This window comes from Kogia breviceps, chromosome 7 (genome assembly GCF_026419965.1).
Source record: "Kogia breviceps isolate mKogBre1 chromosome 7, mKogBre1 haplotype 1, whole genome shotgun sequence".
NCBI lineage: Eukaryota > Metazoa > Chordata > Mammalia > Artiodactyla > Physeteridae > Kogia > Kogia breviceps.
Window position 1 is genome coordinate 34,252,090 of NC_081316.1, and position 26,608 is coordinate 34,278,697.

Below are 26,608 nucleotides of genomic sequence, written 5' to 3' on the forward strand. Positions count from 1 at the left end.
TGGTATCCTTTACAAAAAACTCACCATAGGCTTTCTTTAAATTAATTTTCCTAGAATTGTAGGATGGCAGGAATATGTCGGTGCTGGAGCATAGCAGAACAAGTTATAAATTCATTTTTGCTGCTAACTCGCTGGATGAACTTCAACAGGCAACCCTTTTTAATCCCTCTAGACTTATGTGAATTCTTAGTTCCAACAAGGTATAACATTTTGCTACACTTAATGTTCTCAAGATAATAACATAAACTGGGCAGTGAAGCTAGAGGAATTTAACATGCTAGAATTCACAGCCAATTAAAAGTCAATCATAAATGAAAACTTCATATTTGAAAGTATAAATTGGGTCAATTCAAAAATATGATTTCATTTGTAATTGTAGGTGGATTCATGTCACCTTTCAGGAGCAGACTGGTTGGGTTGTACAATTTTTTCCTTTTCTTTTTTTTTTTAACAAAGTGAAATAATAAGAAATATGTTATTAAAGTAACAACAAGCTCCACTCCATGTTGAATACAAAACAAAATTTGAATGAAGTTGGTAACAAAGTCATACATGGAAAACTTTGCCCTGGAGATTTTTCTTTATCTGGCAATGCTGAAAATTAGCTATGCCACTGAACATAGAAAATCAACACTAAGCCCCAAATTTCTGCTTATATTGGCTTTTGAATACTTCAAGCTGCCTAAGGTACAGTCAGCCAATCCTGAAATACACACTTAAATATGATTCATTGGCTTCCTGTCTGTCTGGAGGTGTCAACAGTCTCTAAATCATGAAATTCCCCTTGGGTTGGGGGCCTGCACCTGAAGCCAGCTTAGTCATCAGTAGGTCTTTTTTCTGCTCTCCAAAAGGCTGCTTCATTCTGGTTTCCATGATTAACTCTATACCACTCTACATTTTGATTTTGTTTATAAGGTTTTCAAAAATTTATAGTGTTTTCTATTCTTGTCCAGTTACAAGATTTCAAAGCTTTGTGGGAGAAGGGGCAACTGTTGCTTTCAAACTGAATAAGGGTCAACTAAAGATAGCAAGAAGGTTGAATCCACTAAAACCAAATCTTTGCATCTGTATACCCCAGTGATGTGAAAGTAGGGGGAACACTGCAAGGGCAATATCATATTATCATTTTTTTGGTCTGATTTCAAAAATGCAAAGTGCTAGGGAAATGGTCTTATGGTTAATAACTTTATGATGAGATCTTAGCAATGGACTTTTCATTTTTCTGGCACAGGATATAGCTTTTGAGGTTGGTCTAGATGAAGTAATTGAGCCCCCAAACTAAGCCCTGAACTAGAAAATTTACTCAAACTATTTACTAGACTATAATTTTCAAAGAAAAGACATCTGGAGCCTATTTTACTAGAGTTGGAGGGATAAAGTTTAGAAACTCCCCCTTCTTAAGGCATACAACAGATAGTTTATAGATTCTTGCAATATGGTTTTTGCCCCATTTTTTATTCTGTTTTAAAGTTATTTAAAGATAGATTTAAATTTGGATGGAAATTTCACTCATATGAAAACAAATTTTCTTAGCAGTCAGAGTCAAGCTCTTTAAATAGGATGAGTTAATTAATAAGCTTTGTATAAGAATATTTTCTTTTAAGTAACATTTCATTAAGGCATGGATTAAAATAGGAGACTAACAAAAATATTTACAAAGTATATTTCTTTTGAATGGTCATACATTTTGTTGAAAATGAAGAAAACACTCAAAAATAAAAATATAAAAAGCTTCCCTCTGATGTTGACTATTCATCATAGCCCCAAACCAAAATATCAAAAGTATTTTTTTACTTTTATCACAAAGCTAATCTTAATTCTGCAGTCTTAAAAAAGGTTGAATTCATAGTAACTTTTTTAAAACAATGAATATCAAAGCACCCTCATTAAAAAGATCTTTGAGGTTTTATTGACCTGTTTTTGCTGAGTGTTTTATTTCACAGAAGGCAAACATACATATTTTACTCACAGAAACTGACATGGTTTCTGAAATATTAACAGGGGGATTTCACTCTCCAGTGATGACAGCTCTGTTCAGTTGAAAATAAAAGAAAGTTTCACCCATGAGAACAAAAATAAGTGGTCTCATTCTCCCACCCCACAGCTCTCAAAGGAGCTTCATGGAGTGTTCCCAGGCAAGAGGATACAGCAGGGAATTAGAAATACTTAGTGAATCATTTCTAAAGTGATGTTGATGCTTTTAAGATGACATCTATTTAAATTTGAGAAATAAATGTTTAGAATCAAGTGTAAAGAAACATCATCTATCAGTGGAAAAAACACAAAACTTGCAAGGTTGTATTGGGAGTTTTGTTATGGTCAAACCTCATCTGTTGTGTGTACAAATTAATGTTGTGATTCTTGAGAGCTCTCCAAATACCACTTCTGGTTTTGTCTAATGCTGTCTTAATTCCATAATTCAATAACTCTGTCTTAATTCAACTCCATAGAGGAGAACAGGGAGGAGGAAGCACACATACAATGATCTAGATAAAGGTTTAATATATCTAAAGAAAAAATTAGGAGTAAAATAAGATGGAATGATGAATTTCCCTTTTTTCCTTCAACAATTATGCTTCAACACAGGGCTAAGGTAGTGATGTTTGGGTTTATTGGGTTACTGTTTTTAAAGCACAATTGAACTTCCATTAAAATTTTGATAAAGTCTTCAAATGTGTACAGAGAGAAACTTAAATAGACATTTATACTTAAATGTTCAATCTATCCATTTGGCATTCAGCTGTTTAACCTTATGTTGCACACAAAAGTGATACCCTGAATAATCTGTTAGCATATTTTTTTCTTTTTCATGGTAAGTGTGCAATACTTCACATCACTTAAGTAGGTAAAGAAGATAAAAGGCAAAATTTACAAATTGAATATTGTAATGTATTGTCTTAATCCTTAGATCACTGCTTTGTGAAATTAGTAATTTTGTTTTGTAATGTGAATAATCTCTGCTTTTATCAGTACACATGGTCATAAAGTGGGGTCAGAAATGTAGACACCCATTCTTATTAATAATAACAATAATGATGATAATAATAAAGAAGGCAGAGGAAACTTTTGGAGGTGTCGATATATTTATGGCATAGATTGTGGTGATGGTTTCATAAATGTATACTTATATCCAAACTCATCAAGTGGTTTGCATTAAATATGTACAGCTTTTTGTATGTCAACCATATCTCAATAAAGTGGCTTAAAAAAAAAAAAAAAGAAATGGAGCAACCCAGAATCTCAATTTTAAAATATTTGGGGAAAAACACAAACAAAGCACTTCATATAATGCTTCACCTTCAAATTGACCAGGCCAGTATGATTCCCTTTCATTAACCAAGATATTAATTTGTTTTATATACTATGGCAAGGAGCAATTCATGACAGACTCAGAGCTGGAGTAAAGGTGATTCCTAAGGGAATTTTGTCATTGGCTAGCATGCCTTCTTCTTTGATGACTTGGTCTTAGTTAAAATGTTTAGTTCAGCAGGATTCCTAAGAGTGTTCAGATAATAAAGAGTATATTACAACAAATAAAATAAATCCAGAAAATAGGTAAATAATGTACACTAAGCAAGAGGAAAATGACAACTCCCAGCTAATTCTACAGATAGCGCCACTCCTTTTAACCTCTATCACAGCTTTCAGAATCATGATGCCTGTTTGATTCCACATATTTAGGTTATCAAAGCACAAAAATAGAATCTGGCATTTCAGAATACTCTAATGATATAATTAAAATAAATAAGTAAACAAAAAGTTTTCTGCCTAATCTCCTATTACCCAGGAACTCTAGACAATCTTTCTTTTACTCTAGCATTTCAGGGGCAGCAGCTCATTTACTGAGATTTTACTTTGTGTGTATACCTCCCTCCTGTATTTTTAATATCACCTTTCTTAGGGGATATCTGCTGAGCCCAAGGACTCAAGGCCGAGTCCTTTGACTCATAGCTGTTTGTTCTGCAGGCCAGAAGGCTTAAGCAGGGTAGAGGAGTGGCTTAGTGGAGTCCTAAAAGCAACAGGTACCTTTGTCTTGCTCCCTCTCAGAACCCAAGAAAGTGACAGCATTGAAGGGGAATGGGGTCCTAAGAAACAGTCAGATACTATGAACTATGCCTGAGTAGTAGAGACCTGAGTGGTCAGAAGACAAGGGGACCCTCTCCAGAGGCTGTCTGTCACACAATATAGCTGGGAAAGGTGTGGGAGAAAGTATGGACATCCCTAAATGTCTCAAATTGATTTTTTTCACTCCTTATTGAGTGGAGCCTCATTCCTATTTAATTCAAATTTTTAAAAATAAAACAATCTCTTTCATCCAATTATTATGATAAAGTAAAATCCATACCTGATGAACAATTTGTTAAGATTATGTAGACTATGATGTTTTAAAGAACTTGGGGTTACTTCTTCTGATTACAGTGAATTTTCCACTGGATCAAAAAAAGGGCTATTCATTGGCAGCAAGTTTTCTTCCCATTGCTGTAATTTGCTGATGTGCTCACCTTGTATTTTCTTTTCTTTGATTTTCTTTATAGCTCTCCCTTTGAGAATTAACACCCAGAGCAAACTCTTACTTTATCTTATTGGTTCATCTGATCTCAATGCTAGAAGTATAATCAGATCTGGATGAGAAATTAATTCTAATTAATTCTAATTAATTCTGAAGTTTTATTTTGCATCAAGATCTATTCAAACATTTATATCTTCATTTATAATTATTTGGGCTTTATAAAACAGTCAGAAGCCTTGTTTGAGGATTTGTAATTTAATAAGGAGAAGACATGAAACCAAATCAAGTCAGCTGAGCTAATAAAGTCCCTTCCCCTGCTTATTTAGCTACAGTTATGATTTCTACAATTACTTCTTGTTTTTCTTTTCTAGAAGAAAAAGATTCCAAAGATATCTCTACATATGAAGAATAATATTCTAACTTTTTCCAATCAAATTATGGAGAATAATTTAAAAACTATCTATCCACTCAGGAATAGAAACCAAAAGAGCTGAGGGATGAGATGTTAAATGGGGAAAATGAGGAAAAAGGAACAAAAGAAGAGGCTGAAAATTATTAAAGAGTAAACAGGAAGAGAGGGTTGAAGGAGCTGAGAAAGAGAGAGAATAATGGGAACAGACTTTCCACTAAGGAAAGCATAATTGTCACATACAATTTCATGTACAAGATCCTCCCCACCCTCCCAAAAAAGAGTTGCAAGGAAAAGGTATTCAATTAAAGGATATTTAGAAAATGCTTAAACATAGTGACTTTGACAACAAGGCCACGATGTTAAGAATATTGGTGGTCCACTTTTAGTTTGAACAATTGCTCTCAAGATGTTCATACTGATCATATTTGAAGGAGTTGCTTCTCAACACCTAGGATAAACATCAGTGATGAAAAGGCAGCAAGCTTCTCAGCTGCTTGGATGCTGAGATGGTCAAGTCTTAAGTAGCGGCAGTAGTATGACCTACCTGGCTGCAATCCGGCCAAGCTCTAGCAAACAGAGACACACTTCTCTGGGTTGCTTGTGGAGGACTGAAAGACAAGACAAAGGTGGACACCTTTACAATAGAAAGGACAGTAAAGCAGCTCCATGGGGAGCAGGATCGACTCCCTCATCCCTCATGGTCCCAGTAAATGAGTTAGTCTTCATTCTGACATTCATAGAAACCATCCTATCCCACAGTACAGTTAGCTTTACTAAAGTCCTAAAGCAGTTTTCAAAACTCTTTGTGCAACTTCCTCCCCAAAAGCCATGAGCCTCAGGAATTCCACCCTGAAAATATTTTCTTCAATTAGTTAATATTTGTAAGTCAATATTGGAAACACATATAGCTATAATTATGATATAAACAGTTGATGGATACTTAAAAACAGACAGCAAACGTAAGACTATGAAGCAAAGTCTGGTCTTTTAAAAATCCTAACTCTATCCTCACCAGTGATTTTAGCAGAAATAATGCATTGAATAAAGATTAAAAATTACACATCACGGTCCTTTGTTATCCTCCAAACAATAATGTCAAGTGAGCCCTCTGAAACTTGATGTCTTCTCCTAATGAAATTTGATTAAATGATACTTTAGAAAGAAACACTTTCAACTGACTGAATTTTGTAAATATGTACAAATATATAACATCAGCCAGTTTTGCCCATAAAATGAGCAAATTAGAAGATGGTTCTTTGCATTGATATTTCTTTTCTAACACAATATGATTATTTAATAAAGCTGCTTTATCAATTGCTCTGGACACATTCAGTAATTTGAAAAATCATACTTGCATTTGTTGAGCCTACCAGAGGAGTATGTACTGCTTATACTTTTTTCTTTTTAAACTAAGATTTGAGAATTTTTAAAATGTTATTATATACAGCACCTAATAAAGACAACAGATTTTGGGGGGAAAAGATTGAATTGAGAATGGTCTTTACATAGACACAATATCCTGATAAAAGAAAATACTAGCTTATTGATAAACATTAGGAAAAATAGCAATATTGCTTCAATTCTTTTTTTTTTAACATCTTTATTGGAGTATAACTGTTTTACAATAGTGTGTTAGTTTTTCCTTTACAACAAAGTGAATCAGTTATACATATACATATGTTCCACTTCAATTCTTAAACATAGAATTTTATAGTAATTTAATTTCCCAGCTTTATTCTATTCCCCCACTTAAATATCTAATTCCTTCTCTCCACAGGTTATGGTAATGGCAATATTTACCACTGACACCAGAATGGAATTTGTTGGGAGTGTGTGGTGAATAGAAAAATACATTTACTTAGATAATTTTATCTTAGAAAAATTTAAATTTATCTTAGATTTATCTAAGATTTATCTTAAATTTATCTTAGATAAATTTATTATCTTGCTATAAAATGTCATATTCAAAGCTTTTAAAATAAGTTCTAATATTATCAGCAATATTCATTAAAATAGAATTGATTATGGGAAATCTGAATTACAGAATCTTTCCATTCTTGGTAATATAAATTTGAGTTTCAGCTAACGCTTAGTGAATTGTCATAAAACCCAGGTTGGGGAAGTTGAAAATTACTTTTAACTAAAAGGGCTTAAAGCAAAGATATTTACTACTTCCAATTTCAAGTGCACCATTAGCTGACTCTGGCTGAATGATACAACTTTTTATATATTAAATCGACTTCAGTGCAATGAAATGTATGGACTGTAATATCACATAGGCATCAATTTCAAACAGAGAACAATAACAAACATCACAAAGCAAAAGCAAACAAATGAAAATCTATCTTCTTGTCTAGATAATCAGTTTCTTCTGATTTGGACTTTTTAAATCCTGTCCATGGTACAAAAGAACAAACAGGAAAAAGGAATACATGAAAGCTGAGGAGAAGAAGATGTTTAAGGCCCTTCTAATACCCTCATCTTCAGTGAAAGCTGTGTGAAGCAATCAGCTAAAGCTCAAGGAGACTTGGATACAATCTCATGCATTTTGTGATGGAAACAGTGTTAAAATATGAAAATTATTAGTGAACTGACCAAACTGTGCCAATATGCAATCAACACCAACTCTAAAAAGCAACACCTGACTCAACTATCATGATTCTTTAATCAGCGTATTGTACTTATTTTGAAAGTATGTAAGAATTGGAAGTAAATACCAATAGATACATTCAATGGAAAATAAAATTCATTCTGAAGAAAAACAGTAATGTGGGTAATGTAAGAAAGACAATGTGATATGTAGGATGCATTGCTATTGTGTATTCAGCTATCAATTTAAAACAGCCTTTGCATGCCAACACTAAAATATCGAATCTACCATGGACTCATTAGAAAATCAATTTGGCAAACTGAAAAGTAACTGCATGATTCTCCTTTTTATATCCTTAACAGAACCAGCTTATAAAATTTAAGACAAATAAACATCTCACTCAGCATCATTCCTTAGGAAAATGATAATAGAAAGATGATGTTTTACTTCCCAGCTTTCTTGGAAGTGTTATCTTTAATAAAGCAATTGCTTTATTGCTTCAAAACACACCTATAATATTGTCTCACTTGTTAATGGCATTTTGAATATTGGGCATATCATGCCTGATCCATAATGGTCAAAAATATCACGTTTGATGACTTGTAAGCAATGAATGAGTTAAATCTGCAGAGAGGCATAACAGCACAATGACAAGAACAGAAGAGTAATTACTCAGTAAACACTATGTCTCAAATTATCAAGGATGATGACAATTATGTCATGATGATATTGGTTGTGACAATAAACAAACTGAATAAAGGCGAAAATCTTACCTAGCATATTTAGAAAAGGCAAGAATTTAAATTATGTCAAAGTTTATTTAATCGTAAAAGCAAACACTCTTACCTTATTCTATAAAATTAAATTCAAGAGTCTTTAAGTAGTATCTACATTATACGAAAGAGGTGACTGTGTTTGGTTTTTGCACTCAAGCAAGTTCTAAACTAAAGTTAACAGATGGAAAGAGAATAGTGACCATGGGATTCGAGCCACAAAGATCTGGGTCTAAAAGTTGCTAGTTTGTTATTTTGGGAGATTATAAAATCTCAGTTTTCTGAGGGAAAATAATGGTGTGTATCTTGCAATATTTTTGTGAGGATTTAACACAATACTATTCGTGTTATTCTTAGCCAATGCTTGGCACATAGAAAAGACTTCCCAAGGTTAGTTTTCTTTCTTTATTATTATTTTTGTTGTAAATTATTTGCTTAAAGATTATCTTCATTTGGCTTACTTAATATTAATACACTCATTTTTTTCCCTATAAGCATTTTTTTTGTCTGTGCACCTGTCATGTGTAAGCCACCATACTAAGCAGGGGAAGGAACTTCAGAATTATAAAAACTACTATGGATAGATGTGTATAATTTAAAACAGTTATTATAATGAGTGTATTTTGAATATTTTGTCATTTATATTATATCAGAAATAGTTAATTCTAAATTTAATCAAATTTAAGGTTAAGTAGGTCAATTTGGCCGGCATACATAGACAGATATAAAGGAGAGAGCCTATCATTATTATGGGTTTGTGCTGTTAGAACATGTCATTTTATGAAACACTAAACATCTTACTGTCAATTTTTTTTTTTTTTTTTTTTTTTTTTTTTTCGGTACGCGGGCCTCTCACTGTTGTGGCCTCTCCCGTTGCGGGGCACAGGCTCCGGACGCGCAGGCTCAGCGGCCATGGCTCACGGGCCTAGCCGCTCCGCGGCATGTGGGATCTTCCCAGACCGGGGCACGAACCCGTGTCCCCTGCATCGGCAGGCGGACTCTCAACCACTGCGCCACCAAGGAAACCCCCTTACTGTCAATTTTTCTGCATCTCTGGGAATAAAATAATTTAGATGAGCCCATTTTCAATGTTACCTAAGTTGATTATATATTGTATATACGAATGCATGTTTTTGTCAGGATGATTAGAAAGACAACTTTCAGTATATTGCATTTGAACTAAAGCCTTTATGTTGAGTTGTATGTACTACTCATTTTAAAGACATTTTACCGATTTGTCTTTTCAAAAATATAAGGAAATTTATACTTATATTGAGGTTTATGGTAGGAAACTTTTTTTCACTCTATCATTACAATATGAATATGGTCTTTTGCTTTGAGTTATGGTTAGAAGAGGGGATCACTATGGCTTTCTTTCCTCTGAACAAATTCTCTTTAAAACAAAAAGCTGTCTAATCACTGGTGATTATTATGCAAAAGGTCTTATCATTGGAGGCCTCTTTTTAAATAATCAAAACTGTTTCGAAGAAAAGTATAAGGCAGAACACCTCTGGGAAAAGCAACACAGATCCCTGTTCAAAATATGTGGCAATCTTATAACCTAGATTCTGTTAAAATCTCATGGGCATCAAATGTCAAATGGAATGCTGCTAGCTCCAGGAATTGAAAATGAGACCTTCTGCTAAGGCAAGGGGTAGAGTTTTAATGTCACAGAATCTGCAAGGATAAAATGCATTAGACCATGAATGTATAGCTTACGTATATATATTAAGTTTTAACAGATGGACAAAAAATGAATGTATGAAAATTTCATTATCTATTTGGTTTATATACATTAGAGGCAATAATATTCATGTTGGTTTTAAAGGAAACTATATTTTAGATTTATATTTAAGAAGAAATTTGCAAAACTTTTAGTTTTGACTGAATATTAAATTGTGAAAATATCATAAATTTAATAACTTCCCAGCTCCCCAGAGCAGAGAACAGATTCTCATACTCAGAAAGAGTGACATAGTTGAAGACACAGTAAACTAGATGTCAGAAGAACTGGCTTCTAGTCCAGGCTACATAATTTTCTCATCTCTAAAATGTGCCTTCTACTTGCTCTTTCTTATGAGGTAATTTTATGGTTAAGGGCATTTGGTATATGGTAAACATTCAACAAATTTTACTCCTTTGCTACTTAAGTGATGGTCCACAGGCCAGTAGCATTGGTATCAGCTGGGAGCTTGAAAAAAATGCAAATTATTAGGTCCCACCCCAGACGTATTGAGCAGAATTTACATTTAAGCAAGGTTTCCAGGTGATGAATATGCACATTAAAGTTTGAGAATCATTATATTAATCAATGTTATGATTATTACAATAAACGTCAATTATAATTCTATATCTATTTTGGTTAAAATATTCAAATGTGATTTGATATATGGAACATGCTCTAGAAATGTTTAAGATAACAGTGATGATGATGATGACGATGATGAATGGAGGAAAAAATAATTTGTGAATTGGATTAGCCCTTAATGGGTATTATGGGCATCTATCACCTACCAGGATCTATAAGGTACAAATGATGCCTCCCAAGAAAGTAAAGGAATGGCTGTCTACATCATGTCACTCCCAGAAAGTCACACGCAGAAATTCTTGAGTTTAAAGGTACGGAGCAATTAGGAATAGCAAAGAAATTTAGGTGCCTTAAAACTAATCTGAGGGAGGCTAAAGAGAAGAAAAGGCAAACAAGAATAAACCTCACAAACTCATGAATGCTGAGTGTGTGTGTATCCAAATTTCTCAGAATCACTGTTCGCATTTAAAACAGGATACAGCCGCCGTATAATTCACATAAACAAAGATAATTTATTCATAATCTCATCAGTGATGGAAGATGTATAGAATAAAATGTAGTTAATTGCCTTTGCCACTAAGTCAAAACATGTCCCAGAGCAAGGAGTGCCCTTTCTGTCTCTAGCAGCCAGACCTTATGTGAAATTAATGGATTAAGTCACTATCACTCAGAGCAGCAATAGGAGTCAAGAGTCTCTTCTAATTTGGTTTTTATTTATATTTTACTTTTACTTGAAATCATCATATGAACTTCTAAAATTAACTCATATGAAGCATAACTTTCTGTAACACAGGGACATGATTTTTTTTTTTTTTTTGCGGTACGCGGGCCTCTCACCGTTGTGGCCTCTCTCGTTGCGGAGCACAGGCTCCGGACGTGCAGGCTCAGCGGCATGGGCCCAGCCGCTCCGCGGCATGTGGGATCTTCCCGGACCGGGGCACGAACCTGTGTCCCCTGCATCGGCAGGCAGACTCGCAACCACTGCGCCACCAGGGAAGCCCCTGGGACATGATCTTTGAAGGTTAATGAAGCTGAATTCAAATCCTAGCTGGGTCACTGAGAAGCTGTTAATATTGGGCAAGTTATTTAATTCTCTTGGTCCTAACCTAGGATTTTCATTATAAAATGGTGGTTGTTGGGAGAGTAGATATGATAGCACATGTGCACTGCTAGGCTACCCTTATTAAGCATATAACTATTGTTAGTTAATATTGCACAGTGAAAATTTGATTCTGGAAAAGCTAGAAGGCTGTCCCCTTTCCTAATTCAACCCTGACTCCATCAAATCCTTGATACTGGGAGACATTTAGTTCTCTCAATCAGATTCCATACTGTACTGTCCTCATTTACATTTTTTTCTGACATATGGGCAAATCGCTACATTTGGAAAGAGCTTCTGAGCTCAAACTCAGAATTAAGATGCTAATAAAGTACTTTATAAGAACAGGTGTCAAAAAATCCAAAGTCTAAAATAAATTGTTCCTGGGGAAGAAATAATGTGAATATAAATAACCCAGAGCTAATTTGGTATCCTGAAGTTGTTATTCTACATTGATATTAATAAAAGTAATATAACTTTTTTTCTACAGAAATACTCTTATAGTCCTCAATACAGACAACAACAACCACAACGGATGATTTATCAAACACTGGAAGGCAGGCATAGATTCTTTTTCTGATGCAATATGTATAAAACAGAAAATGTTAATGTTTAAAAATCCACACACAATCCTTTTCACTTTTGTGCAACATCAGACCAATACTGTAGGTAGGTCAGTGCTTGACCAGTGTTCAATAGAACAAAGAATTGTATAAAACTACTCTTCAGAGTCATGCATCAAAAGAAGACAGTGCCACACAGCAAACACAAATACAGAAAATAAAAATAAAAAAACAAATCACACACATTTGCATGCTAGCACAGCAGATAGCAAACCCTTTTCTTGCTGAGTAGATTCTTTCTCAGAGAAATAGATGAAGAATAGTCACTGGCCTCCAAATCCTATAATCATCCAATAACATAATAATATTGACACAATTATAGCAAGCAAAAATATGTGCATTTTTCAAATATTCCCTCCCCCATCCCTTTATCTTTTTCCATCTTCCAGCTCACCGGAATGTACATAAATAAAGCAAAATAAACAAAGCTCTGAGGAAAAAGTTAAGCTAACTTAACAATTTCTAAATCAGTGGGCTAAAGTAAATTACAAATAATAAGTACTCCATGCAAGAGTATCACTAATTTAAGGAAATAGTTTCTACTTAAAATATCTTAGAAAAAAATCATATAGGAGCATCAATTTTAGGGCTCATAACTTAAAATTTTTTAAAATTGAGAATAAGTCATAGATTTTTGGTCCTAAGGTAAAACAGCCCTTACAATACATTGATGTATAAAATACACTGATGTATAATATACTGATGTCAATAAATCTCTATGCAACTAGGTTCAAATTATCTTAATATATATAAAATTGTTCATGTTTCAGATTACATGCCATACCTGTTTACAGTCTAAAGTGTGTTAATAGAGAATTGAAGAAGAAAATGATATTACTTACAACCCAATTACTATTTATCTTACTTTTGGATTCTGAATATAGTATTTCATTGTTATTTACTAGATGTAAATGCTGAGACCTCATGTTCATATTATATCATAATTTTCCCATATTCTTAAATAGTCTCAAAAATATTATGAGTATTATTTTTGCTTGGTATCTATGAAAGACTACAATTTGTTTAAGCTACCACCAAATAGATTCAGTTCATGCCCTGTTTTTACTCTTATAAAATATGTTTCAATGGACATTCTATTGCTTATCTCTACTTACTTCCTTCAAATAAACTTTTAGAAGTAGAACTTGATAAAAAGATATGAGCACTTCTTAGATCTTACATAATGTCAAATTGCCCTCCAAAGAAGGCATGCCAATTTCCAATTTTTTTTCAGCAATGTATAGAAGAACCCACTTTCCTCTGTACTCAGTACTAAATATACAATTGTTAATCCTCGCTAATTTTTCATAGCTTTTACTTGCATTTGCCTTATTACTAAGGTGTCAAATATTTTTATCTCTGTTTTGGGCTTTATAAGTCTTTTATGAATAAGGTGTTCATTATATTTATCCATTTTTCTATTGTCTCACTTCTGAAACATTATTCTGAGATATTAGTAAATTTATAATCCAAGAACTGACATTTGACAGAGGAAAAATTCTATCTCAAGAATGTCTTAGAAGATAAATGGAAGGTTACACTCTGTATGTGATCGCGTCATGTGGCATAGAAAGTTATCGGCCAAGAATCAAAACGACAAGCACGAGAGAAGCATATGGAATAAGATGCTGTCTATACTCCCTAGTCCATCCCTGGCATCCCTTCCCCACCCACTGAGATTTCTTGTCATTAGCTGTTGTGGAAAGAGAACAGATAGAGTGAGTCATGAATTAAGATCCTCCCGCAAATAATCGTACAAAAAAAGCACTGCAACAGAGGGTAACGTATCAGTTGCCACAAAGATAAGAATGCTTTATGCAGGCGAAGACCTTTGAAGAGCTAAAGACAGAGGCCTCTTGATACACATTCAGTACAATGATCTACTTTATCATTCATTCAAACAGATTTTTCCCCTTCATCAGGGCATCTTGTCCTTTTATTTGCTCTTCAAAACACTAGGACACAAAGGATGCTCTTCATCTCGTGTGCTACTGAAATGAAATCTTGAGGTAGGGAAAAAAGAAAAAACCCTTGCCCTAAATTCCCTTTCAAAAGTGAAGTGTGAAAAGACATCAAACAGAGTACACAGTATTATTGTTGCAAGAAAGTCAATTCTGCAAGTGCAGCGGCTCCATCACTTCCTCACCCACAAGTGAATAATAAGAAAAATCCAAGGAGAATGGGTTCCACTTGGGGAAATGGAATTTTTCATTGGCTTTACTCCTGATTATCATTAACATCTATGCGCACAGCTGTTTCCTTTCTCTGAATAATCCTGAAGTCAATGCTGTAGTATTGGCTCCCTTCTTCCATCTCCACAGGGCCTGTTGTACATCACCTCATGCCCTATTCTGAGCAGAGGAAATTTCAAATTTATCTTTTCATTGAGTAGCAAACTAGAAAGCCTAACTATCTGATTTAGTTTGGTACTGAGAGGATTCAAAATTATTTAAAAAATTTATAGCCTTGAAAATTTGGTCTTATTAAACCTTCTTGGCTATATAAATACATTTTAATTGCAAGGTATAAGTGAAGTTATACTGTAGAAGATAACCAGAATCAAAGATATTTTAACAAAATACTCAACAGTTATGACATATAAATTATCATGTATTTAATTTTTATATAAACATTTCTTGTTTATAAAGTCAGCTTTTTTAAAACAGGGTGAAGAACTCAACCATCTAAAAATTCTTCATGACATAATTTTATATGCTACAGAGTATATATTTATATACCAGGACCATTGTTACATAAGCTGCTTTTTGCTTTATTGTTTCAAAATAAAATGTATTATTTATTACCTGAATGGGGTTTTAAAAAGCCATCCAAGCTTCTTGGAGTCCAACTAAAAGTTTTGTTAGTTCAATTAACAAAAGAACTTATGAATAGTAAGAAAATTGAGACAAGACCATATTTACATTCAGAGCTCCTAGTAATCCACTTGGCCTACAGTAGTCACTGAAAAAATGTTTTTTTTAATGGAAACCTGTGCAATAAACAAATTAACAAAAAACAAAGCAGTTTCCCCACGTGGCAGTTCTTCAGCAGGAGCACTCCAGAATTTTAAATCATGATGTTATTTGTCTACATAAAGAGTGTGCTTCTTGTGACTAAGATTTGATTTTTAAAAATTTATATATATGTAAGTGTGTGTGTGTGTGTGTGTGTGTGTGTGTACACACACACACAGACAGTTACTAGATCTTTCAAGGGTTTTTTTCGCAACTCTTCCACATGCATAAACCTATAAACATGGAAGTTAAAATCTATTTGTAAAATTACCACTGCACTGAAAAAGAATTATATCCATACATATCTTCCACCAACTTTTTTTTACGTTGAAGTGAGGAAATGGTAAGAACACTCAAAGCTCACATATATAATGAGCATTCATAGAGCACACTGTTGTATATAGTATGCTTCTGTGCAATTTTTCTGGTTAAATTTTTCTTTCAGGTATAAAATGTTCTCCTAGCCTAAGTTCATGTTATTCTCTTCTCTGCTGGGAGACTTCTCAGAAATTTGATGACAGTATTTCCATATCACATCAACCCCTCTTAGTACAAATACACGTTTCCTTAAGCACATAAAATGAGTAAGACTTTAGCTGCTATACCATCAACTTCCTAGGTTCAGCAGGGGAATGCTGTTTTGTGAGGTCTCAGGGCAAAGTGTATTGTCATTCTTCAGAAGGCAATTTGTATACTTGTTCTCTCTGAAGGATGCTCAGCTTACTGTGATGTTAATATTTGTATTATGTGATTTTGTGAATTGATTTTTTAAAACCTCAGGTAGAAGAACCAAAGCATATTTCCCCCCTAAATGTGTCCTTTCTTCACTTAGTTCCACTTTACTAGAATTGGACTTTAATTCCAATATTTTCCATAGTAGAGTTCTACTGGGGTAGATCTTATATTGAAGGTTTGAACATTTAAGGGTATCAAGTAATGTCAAAGCACTGAATGATCCAATGTATGTTTTCTCCCAAGGAAATACAAAACTATAGTATGGAAGTGGATTTGCCAAAATTCAATCATAAAACAAAACAAAACCCCCACAATTATCTGGGTAGGCATAGTCATTAACGTATCTGTCTCTTATTCCATCTTCTTCAATTATCCTAATCTCTTGCTTGTTTGCCTAATTTTTAACTAGCTAAAAAATAAGTTTCATTAACTAAAAATTAAGCTTAACTAACTAAAAAAATCAGTTTTAAGAAAGATAGAACTTATGAGAGATGGTGTTTTCATACTTTTGTAGAGGTGAAAAGACGAAAATGCTCTTGATGGAGGGCTGGAACATAGATAGCTACCCTTCTAGTCCAGGTAAGAGCCTGGTGGTAAAACTTAACCCTACATTTTCCAAATATCCCCCAATTTTGAATTGTGTACTTATTTTTAACCAGGAAAGGATTCTGCTACTTAATGTTCCTGTTATTTTATGCGCAAGGTGACCAAGATTAAGAGGGTGAATTTTTCTACCTTCAAAGACTCAAGTTTACAAAAAAACTGCAAGTTTACAACAAACTGCAATTTTTTTTTAAAGTTAACAAAGTGTGAAATAACATCACACAAAAAAAGTTAGACTTGAAAGTTATACAAACAATAATTTTAGTATTATATCAGCTAAAATTCTGAAGGAAATGTACATACCCAAACCTTCCGATTCAAACAGACATGTTTCATCTACCCCTAAATCTCGGCACCAGGATAAGAAGTTTGCTGTATTGTCTCTGGCAAAAAAGGATCCTGAGGGTGCACTGGCCTTGCATGGAATCTTCTTTAAGGGCAGATTCTGAAAAACAAAGAAATATCACTCTGGTGGAATATATGGCAGTCATCACAGTGACACATTAAGTGTACATTTATGTTTTCAACAAAATGCTTTGGTACAATCTTATGTCAATAAATAGGTTTGTAAAGAACTATAGGAAAGGACATGAAACTCAAATGAAACTTAGTTCTTAATTAAGAGACTAGGAAAATCTGTGCCTGTAAACATATACTTGCCTTTTTAGTATCTAGAAGTAAACATACATAAATACCTTCCCTGGCTCAGATTGCCTCTTTTCTTTCTCTTCTACTATTTTTTTGGCCTTCTCTTTCATCTACGTATTCTGTCAGTATTTCTCATAAAGTATGTAAAAATGAATTTCTCACTTGTGAAAAAAGAATGAAACACAAATACAGTATATGAATATAGATAAAATATAACACACACACCTGCATTTTTATGTGTATACATACAAACACACAATAAAAATTACAATAGAATTATAAAGTCAAAAGAAAGCAGCAGAATTGTCTAACATCCATAATTCTCTATCACCAATACTAAGAAAAGGAAATATTAAATATTTTTATCTTTTAACAATAACATTTTACTATCATTCTTCCAGACTATTTCTTTTTAAATTTTTAAAATAAATAATTTTAAAATTATTGCTCTTATGTAATATAAAAATAATTCTGGTTGGATTTCTGCTATCTGACCTTGAAACATGTTTACATTCTGCATCATTTGTCTTCCAGGATAAGAAAATGCTTAAGAAAAGGGAGTGTGTGAACCTGGATAGACTTTTCTATTATCAGCCTCATAAAATTTTAGCCCTGCAAAATCTCCCTTACCATACCAAATGTTATAAAGAGTTGTGTGAGGTTTTTTCCTTTAATAGAATATAACCAGTTTTCATGGCATTCCATGAAGTAACAAAATGTGATTCTATGTGATGTGAAAGACTGAGCCAAGTATTTGGATGATCTGGGCTAAATAGAGCTTTGCCTGAGAGCAAAAAGATCAAGCGAGAAGCATTTTGTGATTTCAATTCACAGATAGGGTTATTTCCTCTATTCTCTGTGAACAAGAAAATATAAACAAAATGTTGTTGATTGTTGAGGTCATTTACAAAGATGGTTATAAAAAAATGAAATAGTGGTCTTGGTGTACTGGTGAAGCCTACTATCATCCAACTATTACTAGGGCTTTTCCTGTCCAGGGATTTTATGGCTACATAACTAAAATATTCAGTTACTATATCACTCAAAGACTGTGTCTGTCCAATAGCAAAGATCCATCTCTTTGTTGCTGACTGAATTTGTTTTAGGCTTAGACATAAAAAATTTTTTGCATGAATACACATATATTTATATATACATATAACAATACCCCTTAACCAATTTGGTTAAGTAGTGGTTTTCAAAGAAATGCTTTCCTATATGAATTGTAAAAAACAATAAGAAATAGCATAGTTTAATGTCCCCTTTATAAAATATTCATGAACATCAATTAGTCAATATTTTTTAAAATTAAATATCATATATCCCTAAATCTAGCAATTTACTCCTAAAAATATATCTTGCAAATATAATAGTATTATTACTTTAAAATATATGGACAGGTATATTTGTTGCAACACTGACTGAATAGGAAAAAAATAGACATAGAATGTGTCAAGAAAGGGCTGGTAGAATAATATATAGTATACAAATACAATGGAACTCTGTGCAATAATTTAAAAAGAATAAGATAAATATATATGTGTTGGACCATAAAAATGTGCAGTATATACTCTTAAGTAGAAACCAATAATTTGCAAACACATATGTACACTACAATTTCATTTTATGATGTGTGTGTATGCACATACATACTGGTGCATGTATATGTACATATACACACAGTATAGATGGTCATATATAAAGTTAAATTGCAGATAAATAAGTTGTATTATAAATATGAATATTGTATTTATTTATATAACATTAACTTAGGAAGAATTCAAGGAGGACATCCATCAGATTGATAGTAATTACCCGAGGAAGGTGATTGATGCATAGAGAATCATTTATATCTTATTTTACATAATTCCAAATTATGTAGTAGGATTTTGAGTGACTTTTGCATTTTATCAATATTTTCCAATTAAATAATCAAATAAGGTAAACCATGTCAGCCAAAACATAACATAAAGATCTGCTGAAAAAGCTTCTTTATGATGCAAATAGGAAAAGAACAATAAACAGAGTCAAACACTAAGCCATTTTAAAATCTACCACCTCTACCCCTGGGTGGGGGAAAAAAAAACCTTGTGAAACCATTTCAAACTGATGAATGAGTTTGCACACATGAACTATAACTTGGAACTATAAAATATTTGACATATATAAGGCATGCCAAAGGACATGAGGTGCATGGTTTTCATGGCAAAAAGGAATACAATATCCAGATTGCACCAGAGAAGCTAGATTGATTTGACACTTAATCCACCAAGGGACATAGCTCATAGCTTGTAGAATCCAATATTCTTTCTGGCTGCAAACCAACCAAAAATCAAAGGGTCAACAGTCTTCCCAAGGTTGCTGTGCCATTTATACATAAGAGTCTTAGAGCAGATGTCATATTTCACTTGAATTAAAGAACAAATGATTCGATAATATCAGTACTCAATACCTTTGGAACTTATAAATATTTTTTGACATATTTTACCCAAAAATATTCATAAAGTTCCAAAAACCTTAGCAATTACTGTATATCTCTCCAAGTTCTGTTATTTTTTTAAAATTATTAATTTCTCTAGGTTCTCATGAAAATCCTAGGAAAAATGACAGCTCTGAATCTCTTCTTTAATATCAGTAAATAAAATAAAAGCAAATTGATGTATTGAATAAAATCAGCTTTCACCTTGCCACAAAAATCTTGAAGAAGAGGTTTAGAATAGAGAACTGTCTTGAGTAATTATGAGAGTGTCTACTTGAATAGCTAAAAAATTGACCGCAGATAAGGAGAGGAATACGTCAGATGTAAAGAACTAGGGATTCAAAAGAGAACCTCCACGTATATAGCTCATCTTCCATATTAGTTTTCCCTTTACTGCTTAACTCTCCAAAGAACTCCTATGGCATTTAAATTATATACCATCTCTAATTATCTACTCAGATGAGTTTTTCCAGACAATGCTGCTATATATTATGTCCTCAGAACCTGATTGATGAATACATGAATGAATGATTAGATTTGACCCCTCACACTAGATCATAATTAATGTGAGGGCAGGAGCAAACACTTTGCCTTAGAGATTTTACATCCCCAAGGGACATGTTTCCAGGGCCTTCAAAATTCACTAATTTATAGCACACATAAAATGCTTCCCATAAATTAAGAAAAAATATAACTGAAAAATATAAGTAAAACCTTTGAACATTTTTTGAAAGTTACTGAATATGGAATAAGTTGAGAATAGTTGCCAAGCTGAGCTGAGATCGGGTAGAAATTTAGGCTCGCTTACTCACTAGCAAAAGTCATGCTACTCCAGCCTCCTTGGTATAGGTTTCAATATTTTGCGTTCGCAAAAGGAGAAATGACTACCAATAAAACATTAGAATCATGTACAAGTAGGGTACATGTTAATTTTTCTTTTTTTAAAATTGAAATGTAGTTGACTTATGATGTTGTTAGTTTCAAGTGATTCAGTTATCACACACACACACACACACACACACACACACACACACACACACACATATTCTTTTTCAGATTCTTTTCCCTTATAGGTTACTACAAAATGCTGAGTATATCTCCCTATGCTATCCAGTAGGTTGTTGGTATCTGCTCTATGTATAGCAGTGTGTATACGCTAATTGCACATTCCCCAATTCATTCCTCTCCTCTCTTCCCCCCTGGTAATCACAGGTTTGTTTTCTATGTCTGTGGGTCTATTTCTGCTTTGCAAACAAGTTCATTTGTATTATTTCTTTTTAGATTTCATGTTAATTTTTCTAATATTGATAGTCTAATGTTTATCCTTTTATCTCTCAGCGGGATTAACCTAAGTTCTATATTCTCAGCCTCTATACTAATACTTATGAATTGAATGATGAACATACAAGAGAATGGATGGCTTGAAATCTGAAAGTGTCCTCCCCATTCCCTCAAAGCAACAACCAAATTATGTTGAAATAAAAAGAAAGATTTTAAATTTACTTCTAAAGTCTTTTAATTCAATCCATTACCTCTTAGGTTAATCACCTGCTAGGGTTTGGAATTCAATTACCTGAGTTCAAACTCAGCTATGTCACCTTCTTGCTATGGTACTTTGGACAGATTACTTAATGTTTCTGTGCCTCACTCTCATCTTCTATTCAAGGCCCATAGGAAAAAAAACGCATCTTATCGACTATGTGTGAGTGCAAATTAAATAATAAAATTCAAGTGTAGAAGTAAGTGTTCAATAAAGTTATTAGCACTGCCATCAATGCAAGTAAAAATATATTGAATTGCCTATGATTTCCTTCTCTCATATTTTCTTGAAAACATTTCATTTTTTTTTCTGTTACAGGTACAAGAATTCAGAAAAATATTGGCAAACAATTTATTTCTATCTTTGCCCTAAACTTAAACGTCACTTTAAAAATCGCTTTCCAATAGAACTTTCTGTGATAATAGAAGTGTTCCATATCTGTGCTACCCATTATAGTAACCACTAGTGGCATGTGGCTATTGAGCATTTGAACTGTGGTGAGTGTGACTGGAGACTAATTTTTAAACTTTATTTCTTTTTAATCAGTTTACACTTTAATAGCTACATGTGGCTTGTGGCTATCATATTAGACAGGGCATTCATAACAGGGAAAGTAAAGCCATTATTTGGGGGTTTAGAGAGTCCAATACTTGACCCCTTGACTACTTTGTCTCTAACTAATAGTGTCCCCATGTCTTTCAAGTCCCCTCAAATCCAATAGTTCCCCTGGATATAGTTACTGAGATGCATAACTATGTTGGTCATTTAGAGTTTACTTATGTGCTGCACAGTACAGCATGTGTATGTCCTAGTTATGGTGTAATAGGTGTTACAGCTTCAGAAGGGTAGTGGTGACTAACTCTTTTTTTTTTTTTTTTTGTGGTACGTGGGCCTCTCACTCTTGTGGCTTCTCCCGTTGCAGAGCACAGGCTCCGGACGTGCAGGCTCAGCGCTCATGGCTCACAGGCCTAGCTGCTCCGCGGCACGTGGGATCCCTCCCGGACCGGGGCACGAACCCGTGTCCCCTGCATTGGCAGGCGGACTCACAACCACTGCGCCACCAGGGAAGCCCATGACTAATTCTATTTATATTACTTAAAATAATCTACACCTAGAGAACCAGTATATTATTTGTCATTATACTGCCACAGTGTCAAATACAGTGCTTCACACATAAGCAGTCCTGACTTCTTGTTTTCTGAATCTTATGGTAGATGGGGAAGGAATGAAATAACATTGTGAGTGTTTACTGCACTCTAGGCACACAAAACATGTACTTTCAAATAGACTATCCTCTTTAATTCTCAAAAAATAATGCCATGAATTAGGTAGATAGTTGTATCTCCATTTTCCAAGATGAAAAAACTGAGCTCACACATAGTTGAAATCAAATCATTCGGTCTCTTATACCCGTACACTTCTTTTTTTTTTATAATCTGTTTTTTTTTTTTTTTTTATTTATTTTTGTTCGTTTGTTTTTTTGCGGTACGCGGGCCTCTCACTGCTGTGGCCTCTCCTGCTGCGGAGCACAGGCTCCGGACGCGGCTCACGGGCCCAGCCGCTCCGAGGCACGTGGGATCTTCCCGGATTGGGGCACGAACCCGTGTCCCCTGCATCGGCAGGCGGACTCTCAACCACTGCGCCACCAGGGAAGCCCAATATACCCGTACACTTCTAACTGCTCCATGAAAGCTCACCATTGCCTGGAATTCAATATATTTCAGCATTTGATTTATTTCCCAAGGTTTTAGCCAGGTAACATTACAATAAAGAAATATGTATTTTCTTTCACCTATTAAACCTAGAAAAAATGGAGAGAATGGCATCTTTAGTTCTCCATAGGCAGTGAACTGAAAATTTAATGCTAGTAGTTTATTTTTTTTTACTTTACTCGTAGTTTAAATAATCCATTCTTCCCAAAAGTTTGAGATAAAATACTCCCCTTGTCAGCTATAAAACAGAAGAGATATATAAAAGAAGAAATGGAAATTGCCAGGAACTAATATCTTTCCTTTTCCAAAGGGTATATAGAATGTACTTTCAAATGTTCAGGCAATAAAGTCACTCTTCCATGATGGAATCAATGTTTCCACTGTATCCTCTTGCTCCTTTCAGTTTTTCTGTATATTTTATTGAAAAAAAAATATCTCCCAATAAAATTATTTCATTGAACGTTCACAGTACCAAGGTATCTGAAGAAAACTACCATGTGGCTTTAGAAAGGATGAATATATATTCTTCAAGATCAAAATTACTGAAATTAAAAACAGGGGAAAAATTATTTCTGGTACCATCAGCCTCTTCTGGGGACTCTGCAACAGACCTCATGCCTCAGATAGAGTGAGCTATAATTTAGTACAGTAGTAACTGAACTCACTGACATTGAATTCAAAATCAGCCTTTCCTATCTTTTCCCTCTCCAAGATACATTCCACTCTATAGATAATTGGTCTTACAGCAAAATTTGGTATAATCTTCATGCTGTAATAGCATAAGAATATTTACATAAATAAAAAAACAATTATTAAAATAAGGTTTCTCACAGAATTCTGGTACACCCTGTAAAAATCATAAAGAAATTATTTAAATAATAAAGCTAGAAAATATGTTAAGTATTTTGAATTATCTGAAATTATTTCTGGCATAATATAAAGTGATGTTGGAAATGAAGATCTAGGATTAAACTTCAGGCTTAAAAGGTGAGATGGACAATAAAACATTAAGATGTAAATGAGTTGAAAACTTGTGTCCAAACAATAACCTGCACACAGATAATTACAGCAGCTTTATTCATAATTGCCAAAACTTGGAAGCAACCAAGATGTCCTTCAGTAGGTGAATGGATAAATAAACTGCTATATATCCAGAAAATGGAATATTTTTCACCACTGAAAAGAAATGAGTTATCAAGCCATGAAAAGACATAGTGGAATCTTAAATGTACATTACCAAGTGAAAGAAGCCAATGTGAAAAGGTTATATATTGTATGATTCCAACTATAGGACATTCTGGAAAAGGTAAAACCATAGAGACAGTAAAATAATTAGGGATTTAGGAGGAGGGAGGGAGGAACATGTGATTCATCATAAGATTCAGCATATAGGGTTTTTAGGGCAGTGAAACTATTCTGAATAATACTATAATGGCAGATATTTGTCATTATACATTTGTCAAACCCCATAAAATGTACAATACCAAGAGTGAACCCTAATGTAACTATGGACTTTGGGTGATAATGACATGTCAATGTAGTTTCATTGATTATAACAAAGGTACCATTCTTCTATACTCTCTGCTCAATTTTGCTATGAACCTAAAACTACTCTAAAAATGAAATTCCATGAAAAAGTTATTATGTCATTGATAGTTATTTAAGAAGCACCAAATGCTTTACAAAGGAGAAAATATAGGAAGTTCAACAACAAATGCATTCTTTCATTTGTTTATATGAAACATATAAACATTTTTATATGCATTGTGCCTAATTTTACATATACATCCACATGGGAATCATTATCTAAATGCTGTGCTAGTATAAAAAGCTTCTGTTCTCCCAAGTAATAGTTTACATGTGACTAGATAGAAATTAGCTTAAAAATTCCTGAAGTCTAGTCCTACTCTTGAAATTTCAGTTAATTTGGTGAGGATCTCTAAAAAGAAATTTTTTTAAAACAAGTGTTCTCTCTCTCTTTTTTAAAAAAAATATTTGTTTATTTGGTTGCACCAGGTCTTAGTTGTGTCAGGCGGGGCTCCTTAGTTACGGCATGTGAACTCTTAGTTGTGGCATGTATGTGGGATCTTAGTTCCCCGACCAGGGATCAAACCCATGTCCCCTGCACTGGGAGTGCAGAGTCTTAACCACTGCTCCACCGGCAAAGTCCCTTTATAAAAATTTTAAATAGAAATTTAATCTGATTCAATTTAACCAATTAAATCACAACTGTACCCCAGTTGTAACAGTAGGTACTAGAGAGAGACAAGACCAAGGTTCATTTCTGGAGACCCTCAGTGTCTTTGAGAACAGACTTAAAAATCATGCTATTGTATGGTAAGAATTACAATAGAAGTTTAAGTATTTAAATGAAGTTTAAATTAGTTCTTTGGAAAATTTAAGGGTGTGTCTTTAACTTTGGGGAGGGGCTGATTGAGCATCATTATAAAAAAGCCTCACAAAGGAGCAACACTCTACAAAACTGAAGGATCTTAAGTGCTCACCAAGCATAAAAAATGAAGAGCAGTGCATTCCATAAGATGAAACATCTGACAGAGGCATGGGTGTTATGGATGAGTAAAGAACGCATGTGGAGGAGAAAAAGAGGTCAGAAAAGTCAATTAGGCCAGGATCACAAAGGCTATTTCATGCCTAACAAGAATTACTAATATTGTAATGTCAACCAGGAGTTACAAACTCAAAGGCCCAGAAGTCAGGCAGATTAAATAACAGAATAAAGTGGCCAGCACTAGGGCACTCTAAGAAATGGTGGCAATTGTGGAAAACTAAAGAGCTCATGCCATGTCCAGGAGGGGCAGCCATATTTATTTAGTTCTAACTCAATGTTTCATAAAGAAATGCAGTTCCAGTGTTGTCGAATCTTCCAGTTTCTCAGAAGAATGTGGAAATCTGGATATTTTAATGTGAAAGTCCCCTGAGTTTGAACAATTGGATCTATAGGCAGCTCTGTGTGGTTGCCAGTTTACTATCTCAGTGTTCATATGGGGAATAATTTGAAAAAAGAACATTTTAAACTAAGAAGTAGTTTAAATTACATGCACACTTTGGAAAAATAACTAGGTCATTTGTTGTAGAAGGTGTGAAGGAATAAAATTTTTTTAGATAATTCTACAGAAGTAAAAACCAGTGACTTCTTTTTCTTCTGTCACTTCTTTTTAAATTTATTTTAAAATTGGAACACCTCTAAATCACAGCTATAGTAGTCAGACTTGAAAGAGTGAGGTTGGAATGGAAGGAAGAGAAACATTCCGTGAATATGAAAGATTTCTTAGAGAAAGCTAGTGTTGGATACCAGGTGTGACAGTCCCTCAGAGTCTTAACAAAATTAATGGTAATTGTTAATTAGTAATTAATTATAGGAACTCAAACAAATGATGATAATTTAAAAAAATGTTTTTGAGAATGCACGTCAGTTTTCTGTGACCTTTCTACAAATCAAGAAATTACCTTAAGGAAATAGGAAAATTCTTTTAAAATGTATCTTGAATTTTTCCTTTCCAACATTTTATACATTCTAAGGTGTAATAACTTATGATTACTG

The 26,608-nt window shown here is 33.8% G+C and overlaps 1 protein-coding gene across 9 annotated transcripts in view; it reads right to left on the reverse strand.

Moving 5' to 3' along the window:
• The window catches only part of GAS2 (growth arrest specific 2), a 161,102-nt gene that overhangs the window by 61,736 nt on the left and 72,758 nt on the right, over positions 1–26,608 (reverse strand). For all 9 annotated transcript variants that reach the window (XM_067038089.1, XM_067038091.1, XM_067038086.1 and 6 more), the window contains 2 exons: positions 16,971–17,112; positions 5,467–5,530 (listed from right to left, as the gene is read on the reverse strand). In XM_067038089.1, the coding sequence (XP_066894190.1) occupies positions 5,467–5,530; positions 16,971–17,112 (206 nt within the window). The remainder of the gene's footprint in view (positions 1–5,466; positions 5,531–16,970; positions 17,113–26,608) is intronic.